Here is a 15,773-nt window from a genome sequence, read left to right as displayed (position 1 = left end):
TGAATATGACTAATTCTAAATGAACTCCATTACAGGAAAAGACAATAAAGAATAGTTTACATATAGCGTGTCGATTCACTGTGGTAAGACTCTCGCTCTCTCTCTCTCTTTTGCATGTGTGAGAAACTGAAAAGATCGCTTGATGGAGAGAGAACTCTGAAGCTCAGATGCTGAAATTAATGCAAGCGTCATGCGCTTCAGTCTATGTAGTAGCTAAACAAACGCGCACGTCTCTGTCATTCATTAATTCACACAGAGACGCGCAGAACACGGATTCATATTTCAAACAACTTTTGCGGCTTAACATTTACAGATACTGGTCCATATGGAGATTTGATTTGATTAATTTATGCTAACTTTGACAAATTCTATGACTGTCCATATTAAAATGTAAGTTTCATTTTCATGACTGGATTTTGAGATTCCGTCCTCGTTTTCTGCTTCGTGGAAATCATAGCGCTGAACCGGGTTTGAACGGGACCTCGGTACTACCGGTACTTAAAGAAACCTGGTACCGTCACATTTAAATTTTTTTAGTACCGACTTGGTACCAAAGTACCGGGTCTTTTGACAACACTAAATTTGACTATACTTTAATTTAATCCAAACTGTGTACATATTTAATTTATAAAAGGCTTTTGAATTTTAAAGCCAAGAATAACTAAGTTAGATAAATTTTTAAAAGGCACCAGAACTGCTTTTCTCACTGATATGACAATGTTAACCATTTGTACATTCTCTAAAATGCATATTTTAGATTTACAATTCATGTAAAAGCATCTGGTGTGTAAAAAAAGTAAATATAGTCATGTCCTCTTGTTTTTTTTACCCTAATAAAAATTATAGGAGCATTAAATAGTTAAAGAAACTTCATTCCAATGCTCATTATATTAGCCTTAACTGTGCTTATGCTAATGATTAATAACTCTAATAACAGCTAGGGATGGGACGGTATGAAAATTTAATATCACGATTATAGTGACTAAAATTATCACGATTATCAATATTATCACGGTTTTGTTGAAACGAGATGAAAGTGTTCAAAAATAGTTGATGCTCACACTGAAAACATTTCAGCAAGTTTTATATTTAATAATCAACAAACAACTAATAAAACAAGCAACTCTATGCACTTAATTTAAAGAAAGATTAAATTCTGTGGCATTTCCTTCCTTACAATGAAAAGTGTAGAAGCAAATAAAAGCATAGAAAAGTCACTGACTTTCGCCATTCCTTCTCGAAAAAAAACAAAAAAAACATTGTGCGCTGCGCTTGCGTCAGACTGTTGCTGGCTGGACATGATTTAATAGTGAGTTATTAAAACCGCGATAATCAAACACGGTTTTAATGATAATTCATTTTTAAACGATATTACTAACCTTCAGCACATTTTATCACGGTTATCAATAAAACCGGTTATCGTCCCATCCCTAATAACAGCATTCATTTCAATCTGGCATTAAAATTTTAATATTTAATCATATTCATAACAGAAGCTTTGTTTTCCACAGCCTTGCACTCTATTTGTTGCAGCATTTATATGCAAATTCATTCTCTGCCAGCAGGAGGCACTTGTAGAGCGGGAAAGATATAGGTTTCTCCGGTAACGGTTGTAATCAAAAAAGCACTGCGCCTGCGCTCACAAACGCTGCTCAGGCATTATATGATATTGTGACCAGGAGCCACAAATAAATCAATATATAGGAAACACAACGAAACTTACCTGCTTGAACCCTTTCCTTTGATCGAGGCGACTGTCTTTAAAGTGTTTTGTTAGTTTGGTGTGTTTCATCATTTTGATGTCGCCTCGTCGCAGTGCTTTTATGAAGAAAGTGCATCTGCGCACCTCTCGGAAAGCGCATCAAGAACTGGGTTGACCAGGTACTTGGTACCACCGATACTTAAAAAAAAAAAGTTATTGGGGACCAGCAACTGTTTGGTTACCCAAAATATCCTCTTTTGCACATTAAGCACATGGAAAAAATTAAATAAAAAAAGTTTAGAGACAACATGAGAGTGAATGAATAATGACAGAATTGTAATTCTTGTTTACTACAATTAGTCTGCTGTCAATTTAAGAGCTGCACGCATCCGTTTTTCTCTCAACTGTTTACCTTCACTTTAGACATAATCAACTGTGTTTGTAAACCTTTTGTGTTTTTGACAGCATTAGCGCAATCAGACGCAAAAGATCCAGTAATCAGGCGTTTTTTGAAAGTCTTTTTAGAGCGCCTGCACTTAAGGTGTGCACGCAAGAAAAGCCCATGAATGAATTGTTTAACCAGCAAGGCTTTAGAGCACATGCAAATAATCCAGTTCTTGCATACTGCGTACTCTCTTGTCGATTCTGTTTGTCCCATCAATGTTATAAAAGCTGAGGTGGGTCCAGACTTTGGACTTAAACATGGCTGGGGCATCTATTATTTTACTAACACTGCTGTCTACATCCCATTAAAAAACTATTTTCTTAAGCTAGTCAACTTATGTTAACATAACTTTCCCTCATTCATGTGTTGCCACCTCGAGGAGCCCAGCGATGCTGGGAGCAGTGAAATCTATTTAGAGCATATATATAAATGTAATTTAATAAAATAATTGATTAATAATTGATTGAATAATTAAATTTTTTTCAATAATCTATTGATGTAAATACTTTAAATAAGTGTTTTAATTAAATACATTATTGAAAACGTGTGTGTAGACTAAAGAATTAGAAATAAATAGAAACAATAATTATGTCATCATTCACTTACTCTCAAGTTTTAAACCTGAAAGAGTTTCTTTCTTATGTTGAATAAATTTGGCCTCAGTGCAAAAACACATGATATAATCAAGGCTGTAATACACTGTAAATATAAGCCACATTTATATCACTGTAAAATAGCTGTAATTATGATGAAACCACACCTTTGGATAAATTGTGGTATAAATGGTATAACAGACAGATGTGTTGCCACAATTCATACTGTTTCTTGATATATACTGGCACCATACCACCCCATCCTAACTGTGACGCTGCATGAAACATTTGAGAGAATGTCCCAGCAAACATTTCCACTCTGATGAGTCAACTGAGGCACAGACTCCAAAAACATTCTCAGATGAGCAATGCTCACATCCCAGACGGTCGGACGTCACCATTTTCATTCATCATGAAAATTTTATCTTCAGCTCAAGTAAATATGAAAGTCTAAAGCAGTTCTGAATTCAAAATACAAGAAGCAGCTGGGCCCCGGAGATAAAAGAGCAGGTCTGATGCGCATCTAGCCTGTGCTGTGTGTCTGATCAACAAATGGAGGATGTTTCATGAGTCAGCTCGGTGATAAATGGATTACGGGATTTCTACTTTCTCTAGGCTACAATAGGTCATTCTACAAAACCTGTGTGGCGGCATGTGTCACATTAGATCAAACTTTTCTAATCTCACTTTCAGAGGACTGACTGTGAAATGACGCAGACGTGCTGCACTTCCAGGGCAAAACAGGACCCCCAAACATCCATTTCTTATGCAAATATGATAAAATCTTGCAAATTAATATCAGCTTTATTAGAGAAAAGTTTTATTATGTAAAAATGTTTTTATGTTTCCTAGAATCTTTTCAGGAGAGTTATATAGTAAGTATGGGTCATAATGTTAAACAAACTATAACACAGGTAATAAACAAACATAAAAGAAGATATGCAAAGTAAAGAACAGTTAGGTAAACTCATCGACATGGCTCAACATGTGCTGAAAACAACCAGTACAACCAGTAAAACTCTCACTTACATCAAAAGCTCTGTGATCACAAGGCATGATAAATATGATCTTCAACAACATTAATGTACATGCATCCGGTTGCAGAAAATCACACAGAGGGACCAGGTGCAATACGAACCAATGCATTTTGTAAAAGGTATAATGAAAAGCAGAAAGTTAAACTAAAGCCTGAGGATAGAAGTGACTAAGCAAAAAGCAATCCAACTGAACACCTCATAAAGTGAGTTTAAATGTGAACAAGTCCTCAGGATCTGAGTCACTACAGCTTATTATTTTTCTGATTCTTGCTGTCCCAGAACTGATATATAGACAGAAAGATGGTTCCCAAACCTTTTGACTAATGGTTATCTATAACTTTTGTTGTAATAAATAAGTATCTATAATTTTACAATGTATGCAAAATTCTGTTACCATTTTATACATGTCACAAAAAAATATTTCCACCAAATTAAAAATTGTAATTAAAAAAATAAAAATAAAATAATAATAATAATAATATATATATATATATATATATATATATATAGTCTAAAGAGATTTCCATAACTTTTTTTCATTTTGTGTTCTGTGACTTTTCCCTGCCTTAAAAAAAACACAGATTTAAAAAAAAAAAAAAAAAACTTCCATGACTATAGGAACCTTACACAGAGGTATATAAAAACATAAAGTGATCGAGGAACTGATGATGGACTGATCTACAGAGGGAGATAAAATGGAGAGATAGATGGAAATAGAGACAGAGGAACAAACAGAGAGACTGACAGAGTGAAATATCTATAAAAGAGTGAATGGGGAGATGAATAAAAACAGAGATCTACAGAGGGAAAGATAAGTTAGATGGAAGAGAGATGGAGATAGTGACCGGATAACAGAGAAATATAGCGGGATAGATGGAGTACAGACAGAGGAGTAAACGGGGGACAGAAGGAAAGATCTACAAAAGGAGAAAGATAGAGTAAAATAATGTACACATGGCTACATTATAGAGTTAGATAAGAGGGGTAAAGAGGGATATAGGGATAAGTTACGTTAGCTCTACAGAGATAGAGGGGTAACTATAGAGGGAGCGCAGCTGGGTGCCCGGGACTCATCTACTATTGTTTTGCTCCAAATGCGCCTTTTCAAATATCTCTGTTGATAAACCAGACTGAAGCAGGCAGGCCGGTAGCACGAGTGAGCGGCGCACGGACGGGGTGTGAGTGTGAATGTGCGTGTGTGTTTAAGAAAGAGAGTTTCTCACCTGGAATAAGAAAGAGCTCCAGCTCTGCTCCATCATCGCGTCTCACTCACAGAAACAAAGCGCTCAACATGGCAGAGCGAGACTTCCGCCACCCCGCGGAACGTACCACTCGCGGGAGAGGGGAAAAAATAGCAGCCTGAATTATTTAATGAATAAAACACTATTCAGTTTTACAGTATGGTACATTACAAACATATTTACACACTTTCTGTGTTACAAGACACTTTGTGCATGCGTCGAGGGTACTGAATTTACGAGCTACTGAATCTAGCGATTTTCAAAGCACCCCTGTTTTTCATCTCCATCTCGACAGTCTCTCGGGACGCTCCAAAAAAACAAGAGTGAAGTTGATGAATAGCGTGGAACTGTCGCGAGACTCGTCATAACTCACTGCGCGAGACTGACTGCAGGATTTCTCTGCCTTTATACTATTAGACATGCTCTAACGGTATATGTAACGTTACATGTAAAGTCTATTTTATACATTTAAATACAACATTATGTATATTAAGGCTTAATTTATCTGCCTACTAATGTTAGGGATTTTGATTAATATAAACGACATGAATCAAGGCTTAATTTATCTGCCTACTGATGTTAGGGATTTTGATTAATATAAACGACATGAATCTTTTCACTAAAATGATTTGTTTAGACTCGTCCATTGATGCTTTCAGTGTCCCAGTCTGCAGGATGCTCCAGTAGTGAATGATTCTTTGAATCACTTAACCGAGTCAATAGAATCAAGCATCCTCAGCACGATGCGTTTGTTCGTTTATTTCATTAATGAACGAGATGTCCTAGTAGTTCATTCGGTTTGTTCACAAACGACATGCTCTGAGATGAGTCATTGCATGGAAGTGAACGAAAACGACTCGTTCGTTTAAAAAATTCGTTTAAAACACCGAAAGACCAAATGCAGCAAACATGGGACAGAGTTGTGTGCCCCTTTTAACCCGATTCATTCCTATAAATCCCCCAGCAGACACACGAGAGCGATTAGCTGAAGACGCAGACACAGCCCGCTCTATTTTAGGATCGTTTTATAATTAGAGCGAGCCCTGAACTGAATTAACTTAATAACCCGATTTATTATCAGCGGGGTTCCCTTCTAATAGGTCACAAAGAGATTAAAAGGTCATGCTTCATAAAACTGTTTTTCATGAAGTAGTAGGGTTTAATAGCATTTGCGTGACTACCAAACATTAAACGTTAAACGCTAAAAGCATTTACTTAAGACTTAAGTTAAGATTCCAGTCTTTCAATTTGTATTGTAAATTAAATACTAAAAAATATAAATACAAATATTTTTTAAATATATCAATTACATGTTTTATTTTTAATGCAGCTCTAATACTTTGTGTTGAAGGTTCTAGCATAGGTTTCTATTGACTTTTTTCCTGAAACAAAAAATAAAAAATAAAATAAAGCTGCATTAGGAGTGAAAAACTGTTTTGTGCAGAGAGCTGTTTGCTTCTGTTATATTTTACCAGACAGATGGTTCCCAAACCTATGACACTGGGGTTGCATCAGGACCAGCTGATTAGTACATTATGTTCGGTGAATGTTATATGAAATGTGATCATCATATAAGCCCGTTTGAAATCCTCTTCTTCCATGATGGCCCTGTGGAGCACCTTTTGAATAGTTTGTTTTCCACAAATTTGTTTAAAAACCTAAACATAGAAGGAAATACATAATGTTTGATCAGTCCAAAAAAGTAAGGTCAGGTGCTGAGAAACTAGCAAAATTGATTTGCTATGGCTATTATATTTTATATGTTGTAATCATGATTTAAGCATGAGATAAGAAATATTTACATTTCTACCAAAACACCACAGCCAGAACATATGATTTATAGGCTTGTATTAAATTGAGAAGCTTTGGTTAATGGTTAAAGATATTATAAATATTTATGTATTTGACATTTTGTTTGATTTGTTTAGTGAACTTTAAATGGACACACTTTCTTAATGCAATTTATGGCACTAAACCTTTTAAACATCTAAAGCTTTGTTCTCAATCAGGTTCCAATATCAGAACAAGAGATGCTGTAAGAATGTAAGATAAATAAGTCACAAATGTGCAACAGATGGGGATTTGGAAGAATATTCCATCGCTGGAGAATTATATAAAAAAAACATACAAAAGGAGGGATTGGTGTTGTCACAGAGTTGTTCCAAAGGAGGGCGCTATGCCCAAGAAAATTAAACTGACCCCCCATCAATTCAATATTGCGTTTAAACTTGTGTACGCAAAATCAAGCACATGGTGAATTTAAAAAAAAGACAATAATTTCTACTGAATATATTTTTTTCTTTTTTAATTTTATTACGCCAATAGTGTGCATACCAGTATATTCTTATACTATTTATTCTTTTTCATTATTATTATTATTTATTCCTATAGAGGGCTAATGTATTGATATCTATAGCTATTATTCTTATACAAATGATCGAATAATACAAATTATTATTTTAACCTAGCTGGAATGTTTTTTTTTTTTTGTGTGTTTTTTTTTTTTTTTTGGTTGCGTTTTTAAGCACTAAACTGTGTTGCACATCAGACAAATAAACTTTGATCTTAGTCAAAGTATCTCGATCTAAAACTCTCTAGGTTTCAATGGCTCTTAGTCATGCAAAAGGGATGAACTGATGTGTTCAACTTTTCTTGAAGGGATCATTTCGAGCAGAGATCGCAGTGATCCGGGAGCGCGCTCACCTGGTGCGCGCGTCCCATTGACCGTCAACCGCTCTAGACGCGTTTCCACAGGAGCGTTGCTGCAGCTCAGCGCGCACCGGGAGTCGCCAGACTATTTCAGCACCGGTTCAACGGTAAGTTTGTTTATCTTTAGCGGCATTTATGTTTAGCTCACTGTACAGGTGAACAGTCTGTATGTTTGCGTTGATGCGGTATAAATAGGCGTAAAGAAGCACATTACGCGCACCAAAACATTCACCTTAAAGACATGATAAACATGATCAAAGAAATTACTGCATATAGACGCGGGATTTGAGTATAGGGTCTAATACAGAATTTATGAGTAATATAATAAAAGCACAAAGAGTTTTATTTTAAAAGCCTCGTAGATTTAAGAGCTGAATCAGTAAAAGTTTCTACCGGTAGTGTAGTGAACTGAATTCAACTTTACATGACAGACATGATTCTGCAGATGAGGTCAAGACAATTCGTAGCATATTTATTGTAACAGAAATTAAATTCGAAGAGGAAGCGTTCAGGGGGCGATGAGAGGCGGAGTTTCAGAAAGTTATTAATTCTATTCGTTATGTTCGGATATTCGTGAAAACTGATGGTTTTAACATCATAACTGATATATGTCGCTGTGTTTTATATCATGTTTATGTCATTGTTGTGTGCATTTTATATTATTGTCGATGATAAGCTGTACGGATCTCTTACCGATTTTTTTGTACCTGTCAAGAAAGGTAAAAACAGATTGTGTGACGTCACGCAGAGGTCTACCGTCATATATATATATATATATATATATATATATATATATATATGTGTATTTATGTATGTATGTATGTATGTATGTATATATATATATATATATATGTATGTATGTATTTTTAATTGTAATAGTAATAAAGATAATTTCAAATTATTTAACAATTTCAATAAAATAATGTGCATTTTAAACCCCATGACTACTACAGTCATTGCAAAAAAGAGGAAACATAAAAACGTGTTCTGTCAATCTGTTGTTTTAGAGGAGAGCTTCACCTGTAGCTGAGGTGCCCTTGTTGCTGTGGAACTGGAGCTGGTCTTGACTGAATACCAACATTAATCTTAATGCTGTGAAGAGACCAGCATCTGGTGGATTCTACATTTGGGCCCAACCATGTTCCACTTGATAAAGAAAGATAAAGACAAGGAGAAGGATGGAACAAAAAAGGAGAAGAAGGAGAAGAAAGAGAAAAAAGAGCGAATGTCTCAAGCCGAACTGAAGAGTCTAGAGGAAATGAGCGTGAGGAGAGGTTTCTTTCATCTTCATCGAAGCAGCTCTAAACGAGAGGCGAAAGGAAAGCTGGAGATTTCCAGCCCCATTCCCATCAGGGTGGTCCGAAACACAGAGCTCAACCTGACAGACGTGGACCTCAGGAAACTCTATACTCAGGGTACCATAACACCCACAAGCTCCAGCGATGACATTAAGATTGACCAAGACGTCCTCCGGTCATCCATCAAAGAACAGGAGGTCGAGTATGACTCCATGGCAAAGCAGAATTCCCAAGTCGAACAAATCTTGAAGCGAACAAATCTTTTTTTTTCACAGAAGAGTAAAGAGGAAAGGCGTTTAGGGTCGACCACACCATCAGGACAGAACTCCACCACTCCCTCACCTCAGGTAGATGGCATGGTATTCAACCCACCTCTGTATACACTTCACCATCCCACCAGCCCTGCAAAGATTGTCCAGGTCCCAGAGATAGTGGACCAAACATTCCCAGCAGACATGCGCTTGCCTGCTGTGGCGCCTCCACAGATTCCTGCATCAAGAGAGTTGGAAATTCAGCGCCGCAACACAGGAGATTTTGGCTTTACCCTTCGTCGCACCACCATGGTGGACCAGCAGCCCGATGGGTCGCTTTACCGAAACGTGGTGCACTTTGCTGAGCCTGGCACTGGGAATAAGGACCTGACACTGGGGCTGGTGCCAGGCGACCGTCTGGTAGAGATCAATGGGAGGAACGTGGAAAGTAAAAGCAGGGATGAGATCGTGGAGATGATCAGGCTGTCTGGAGACACGGTACGTCTGAAGGTGCAGCCCATCGTGGAGTTGAGCGAGCTGAGCTGCTGCTGGTTGAGGAACACCAGAGGCCCGTACCGTGATGTTTATGAGGTAAGATAGTTGTGATGTGTTGAATCACTCAAAGAAGACTTGCTCTTGAGCCAAGTAGCAAATGTGGATGGCATTGGTTTGCTAGCTCTTCTTCTTCACATCATTTTCTGTTGTCTCCCACCATGCACTAGGCCAATAAAGCTCAATGAAATTGTGTCAGTAAAATCTGATAAATAGTGGATAAATAGTTTTTTTAGCTAAAAGTGTAATTTGGATTATAAATGTTTGGCTTTTTGACGTTCCTAAGGAAAAACAGTACAGTTTGAGGGTACATACTGTATGTTTCAGCAACTTTTCTGATGGAAGATCAGTTACAGCCTTGAGGTATTCTGTGAATTCAGAGAAATATGAGTGTTTCTGTTGACATCTAAAAATAGACCGTTGTGCAGAGAGCTGTTGATGATGTCAGCAGTTTCAGTGAGACAGCTTGGGGGGTTAATAAACCCTCTAATGCATATTTGTCACTTTTACCCATAATCAATCTGCATTGTTTAGAGTCTCATTATGGAAGACAGTAGAGTCCAATTTGAGTGGAACAAATGACAAAAAAGCAGAAAAAGTCCATATTGTTATCTTATACACTGTTAAATGGAGAAGTTCAGATTCAGAAAGAGTTTTTTATTTGTTCGCTAAATGTTTTGTGATATTTACCCTACTGTACATAACTTTAGAATCATCCCTTTAATTCAAACAATCGAGCATGGTGTTAGCAACACCAATGACATGGGTTCGATTCTTAGGGAATGCATGCACTGATAAAATGTATACTTTCAATTCAGTGTAAATCGCTTTGGATAAAAGCATCTGTGAAATGCATAAATATAGAATTTGGATGTAGATATGGATTGGAAACTTTTCCTGAAGGTCTAATGGATGTTCTGAGATCTTTGTTTCAATGTTTGCAGCAGAAATAGAGCCTTTTACTTATCTGCTCTCTTTGCTTTGCTGTATTCCCCAGTTGCTGTCTGACACATTTTCATCTCTGTATCCTGGTACAGCTGAGCGAACGGCCCCAATTCAGAATGTGGGCAAATCTGTTGGCCTGACAGCACTTATAGTATATTTTAATCTTATGTTGCAAAGCATTGATGGGTCTTTTGATAACGGAGAGGAAAACACTGAAAGCGAACATTTCAGTGATTTTTTTTGTAGTCAGTCTAAAGGTCAGGTGCTCCAGGTGAATGTGATGTCAGCTGTGTTTGTTTCTGTAATCGTCTGTCATCATGATTCATCAGATATTTCATGTCAGTTGCACTCATCTCAGACAAAAAATGTCACAAGCTCAATGTCACGTAGGAAGTCACAGTGGTTACCGATATCCGAATCAAGATCTGGGACATATTTTTAAAGAAACGTCTTATTTTTCCAACACATTTTCAATGTCTCAGCAAATGGTTTCACAAACAATTTTAAAAAATTGAGAAAAAATTACAAATGCAAATACTTATTTTATGCTGACGTCCATACTGTGGTATATTCATTTGATCTGGCTCAGCATGAAACCAGAGCTAAGAAGAGATTAAAATGCATTGAGTGATTTATTTGTGATGTGAGAATAACATGGGGGAGGTAAATATAGAATACTGTGTTTATGTACTGTAATATTTGCTCCATTTGAACCTTAAGAGGTTTATCCTAGTGCAGCCGAGAGCATCTGGCCTGATCTGACAGGGCAGCTCTTCACACAAACAGCATTTCATCTAATGGAGGGAAAATAGGAAGAAACAGGTGTTTGAAGAGAATGTTTTGGTCAAGCTAATCAAAGGAGTTGGCGTGGATCACACGAGTCAGCAATGGCTCCTGCTGAACCTGTTGTCATGTTGGTTTGCTTGTGTTTGAATAGGTGTGTGTGGAAAGAACTCGGCCCTTTACGTACCTTCTGCAAATGGATAACCAGTGAAATATCTGTGTCAAAGTCTGAGTGTTGTGTTAGTACACCATAAATTTATCAATTTAATAAAGTATGTCAGAACATTAGAAATGTTTTATAGCCAACCCAGTGTAAAAAATACATAAATAACTAACATTTTTGAGTTTTTAGCTCACAGTTCCGAGTTTATATCTTGAAATTCTAACTTTTTTTTTTTTCAGAATTGCAGGGACAATTGTGAGATAAAAAAAATAAAAAATGTTATCATTTTTTATCATCACTTTACATTTTAAGTTATTTTTATTTTACCCGTTGGTGGAAATGGGCTCTCATACAAATCCTAATAGTTGCCTATATGCATAGACATTTATGCAGTCTAGATGCCTCTGGGCAAATTTGCCCCAGTAATGCTGAAAAACCAGAGCACATCAATCAGAGGAGATCCTAAGAATCTAGGACATTCAAGGTTTCTCCTAGTTCCTGTTACCAAATACCAGTAACTCACAAAATTTCAAATGGTGACGTAATCAAGAGAGTAAATGTCAAATCAGCTGCTGTAATAAACTGCACCCTTTGAAAGTGGCCAGTCTCAGCCAGCCTGCAGGGGGCAGGAGTTTTTACTGGCCCACTTTCCAAAACAATTACAGAAAAGGACATGACACATTTGGGATTGACCTAAAAGCGGTTATTCTATATAAAGACTGTGATACAGAAATCTAGACTATGCCACTGTGGAGAGCTGCATGGTGAAATTGCTTGTTGCAACTTGATGAAAAATATAGTAAAATGTAGACACTTTTTATTTGCTGTTCAGAGAAAAAAAAGTTTTTCCACCTACGTCTAACCACTTGCAATTAAATTGCAGAGGCTAAATTAACCAGAGGCTAAATGTCTTGTAATAGTGCCGCAGTCATTGTCAGTCTTAAAGACGAGTATAGATTATTTACTCACAGAAACTTTATTTTTTTGCCTTGTGCAACTAGTTTGACCTTACAGCAAAGCCATTGTTCCTGTTCATCGTTACCTGATATGCAGTTCCTTTGAATTGGATGCCAAAATAGTGCAGACAGCATGTACAAATAAACAACACCACAGTGTTATTCAGTGTTGTGAATGAACGCGTTCAATGAACGACGTTCACTGAACGCGTTCATATTTTCGCCGAACGCTGAACGGAACGAATCAGTTTTCATACTGGCAGGAATGAACAGCACGCGCAGTTCACATTCACGCTCATTTGAAAAGTCAGGTTTTACCAGGGCTTAATTTGACCTCCGACATTGGATCCGGCACCTCCTGTGTCACTAAAATTAATTGCCTAAATGAAAAAAAAAAATTACTGTTTGTGTAGTGTTCAATGTTTGTGAAACATGACTTGCGTGCTTGTTGTACTAGTTGAGATTACTGTTAGCCTCGATCGTTTCACGCAGGGGAAAAATGTCAAAAAGACAGGAAAGTTTGCTTAACTTTTTCAAATACGCTGGACAGTCAGATCCCAAACAAGCAAAAATCGTTTCCGCTGATCAAAAAGGAGACCACGGTGGACACAGTAGCCTAGTATCGATATCTCGTTATTTCGACATAATAAGGGGACATTCTAATCTGCATTAAGCCACATTAAGCGTTCTTATAATGGTTTTCTATGGGAGGAAAATGCTTAACCGTTCATTTTATGGGCTCATCTGATTTTTTGTACATAGCATAGCCTATTTGTTAGGATTTTAGTATCATAATGATTAGGCTAATAAATGCACGCACAATTATCCGTGAACTTGATTTGAACAAATGCCTTTAAACTTGTGTGTGCAAAATTCAGAATTAAATTAATGTGCAGAAATTTGTACAAATAGAGAGTAGGCTATGTAGGCATACTATACTGTTGTAGCCATTAAAAAAAGCGCGTTTCATATTTGTTAAAATATTATAATGTTTTTTTTTTTTTTTCATTTATGTTGATTTATGAAAAGTGAACAGCATGACCGAGTAAGATAAATGCGCAATATGAGACATGGAGCGGGTCAAACATGATTTTGACCGTTGAAGTTGAAGTTGTTATAGAAAGCCTTTCTTTAAAGTGAATTTCGTTTTGTATAAATTGTATCTTAATTTTAATCAACTTTTCATCAACCAATTGCCTGTATTTAATGAATAGGCCGACGAAACAAATATAACGGAGGTGCCCGCGCACTCACTTGCATTGCACGTCAACTAGAGCATATCCTAACTTAACGAAACTCAGTGTATGCCTCACACAGATATGACAAATACATCAAATACACAAAGCTTGAAATGTATAAATAATTGTCTCTTGTTTATTGGTACAATAATTTTGATTAGTTTTGGAGTGGCAGTGATTTGCAGCTGGTAATGGATGGTAAAGAGGTTCTATTGAGTAAGATAGTGGCCTATCTTAAAAAGAATTTAACAAATGAACGTGAACTAGTTTGTTTTTAGATATGTGAACTTAGTTCATTTAAAAAAAAAAGAACTATGAACACGAACTAGTTCATTATCATCTGTGTGAACTGAACTTTGAGCTAGTTCTTTTTAAGTATGAACTGGCACAACACGTTATTTTAGTATTATTTATACTCTATTGTAGTATTGATTAATATTTTTATTATATTTTTTACTTTTGTCATTGTATTAGTTTATTTTATTTATTTACATAGTTGTTGTTTTTTCAGTTTTAGTCAGAGGTGGGTAGAGTACCCAAAAACTGTACTCAAGTAAAAGTAAAAGTACTTCTAGAAATATTTACTCAAGTAAAAGTAAAAGTACTAGTCTTGAATAGTTACTTGAGTAAGAGTAAAAGAGTATCGGATAAAAAATCTACTCAAGTAGTTAGTTACTAGTTACTTTGGGTCATATATACTGAGCCTATTTTTATTTAGATATATAGATAAAATATATGTAATGTATGTGTGCGTGTATAAATGTATATATTTCATCAGCCTTTACTCCAATTTATGTAATTTATTATAAAACCCTGTCTGTTTACTTAAGTAACAGATATAGGTGTCATGCCATAACATATTTTTAATACGACTGACTTTATATTAAATGTGAGTTTAACATTGAAAGTTAATGTGATATAAATATTGCTACTAATCTTTCATTGTTCAGAAAGAGAGCAAATAACATTTACATTATTAAAGATAATTTTCACTGACAGTCTATATTTCAATCACTCTCAGAAACTCCCATTAAAATCACTGAAACTGTTAACACTGTGAAATCAATATCTTAATTAAAAATTCGTACACACATCTGCACTTTGTTGTTCCTGCGAGAGAATTCGCCAGAAAGAGGTATTCAGTCAGTGAGCGAGTGAAGGAAGCACCGGCATTTTAGCGATGACTCATCTGAACGCCTCTGATTGGCCAATGCTTTAATAAGCTCAAAATAATCATGTGTGATTTGTTATAATACGCAGCGCTGTATAAACGCATCTATCTCTGGCTAAGCGCCAGCAAGCAATCACAGATCTGAATTTAGCAGCTGATAATATGACTCGCTGAACGTACTTGCACCAGTGTGATTGTATTAAAATTAATAAAATCTTAATCGGCTATTTTTTGTCTTTTGGAAGCTGCATTCAACTTGACTCCCCTCTGTTATAAGCCACACACGTACAACAAACTAATGTCACAGTGGTATCGTGTACTGTAATCGAATGTAGCCCAAGTTATTACCTGTTAAACAGTAGACAGCACACGCGGTGTTCATCTAATAATATCTCCATCGCTAGCAAATAATAACCTTTGCAGATTTCAATTCAGTGCAGTTCCAGCCACGTTTTCAAAGCTCTTTCTGTTCTTAAACGTTACAACTCTGAGTGAACCACTTCAGACGCTCAGCGCGTGCGGCAGGGAACTGAACGACTCATTCAAACTGATTCATGAATCAATTCACTCGTTTGCCAATTGGTTTGATCAAGCCTTTGAACAGAATTGACTCAAAAGAATGAATCATTCGCGAATGGGCATCGCTCATTGCCCAGAGAAAAGTAGACGGAGCGTTTGGAATAAACTGA

General features: G+C 36.4%; 2 protein-coding genes across 4 annotated transcripts in view; one reads left to right on the top strand and one right to left on the bottom strand.

Annotated features, from left to right (window-relative positions):
- Positions 1 to 5,519, bottom strand: part of LOC132132130 (vascular endothelial zinc finger 1-like) — a 22,011-nt gene extending 16,492 nt beyond the window's left edge. Inside the window, exon 1 of one of the 2 annotated variants that reach the window (XM_059544416.1) lies at positions 5,001 to 5,519. In XM_059544416.1, coding sequence (XP_059400399.1) covers positions 5,001 to 5,036 — 36 coding nt within the window. In that variant the 5' untranslated portion in view covers positions 5,037 to 5,519. The remainder of the gene's footprint in view (positions 1 to 5,000) is intronic. The other variant, XM_059544415.1, reaches the window with a different exon arrangement.
- Positions 5,520 to 7,694: 2,175 nt separating this feature from the next.
- LOC132132172 (unconventional myosin-XVIIIa-like) overlaps positions 7,695 to 15,773 on the top strand; it is a 55,947-nt gene continuing 47,868 nt past the window's right edge. For both annotated transcript variants that reach the window (XM_059544477.1, XM_059544476.1), the window contains exons 1-2: positions 7,695 to 7,834; positions 8,735 to 9,867. In XM_059544477.1, coding sequence (XP_059400460.1) covers positions 8,866 to 9,867 — 1,002 coding nt within the window. In that variant the 5' untranslated portion in view covers positions 7,695 to 7,834; positions 8,735 to 8,865. The remainder of the gene's footprint in view (positions 7,835 to 8,734; positions 9,868 to 15,773) is intronic.

Source organism: Carassius carassius, chromosome 49 (genome assembly GCF_963082965.1).
Source record: "Carassius carassius chromosome 49, fCarCar2.1, whole genome shotgun sequence".
Classification (NCBI taxonomy): Eukaryota; Metazoa; Chordata; class Actinopteri; order Cypriniformes; family Cyprinidae; genus Carassius; species Carassius carassius.
Note: the sequence above shows the minus strand (reverse complement) of the source record. Positions and strands in the feature narration are given on the sequence as shown.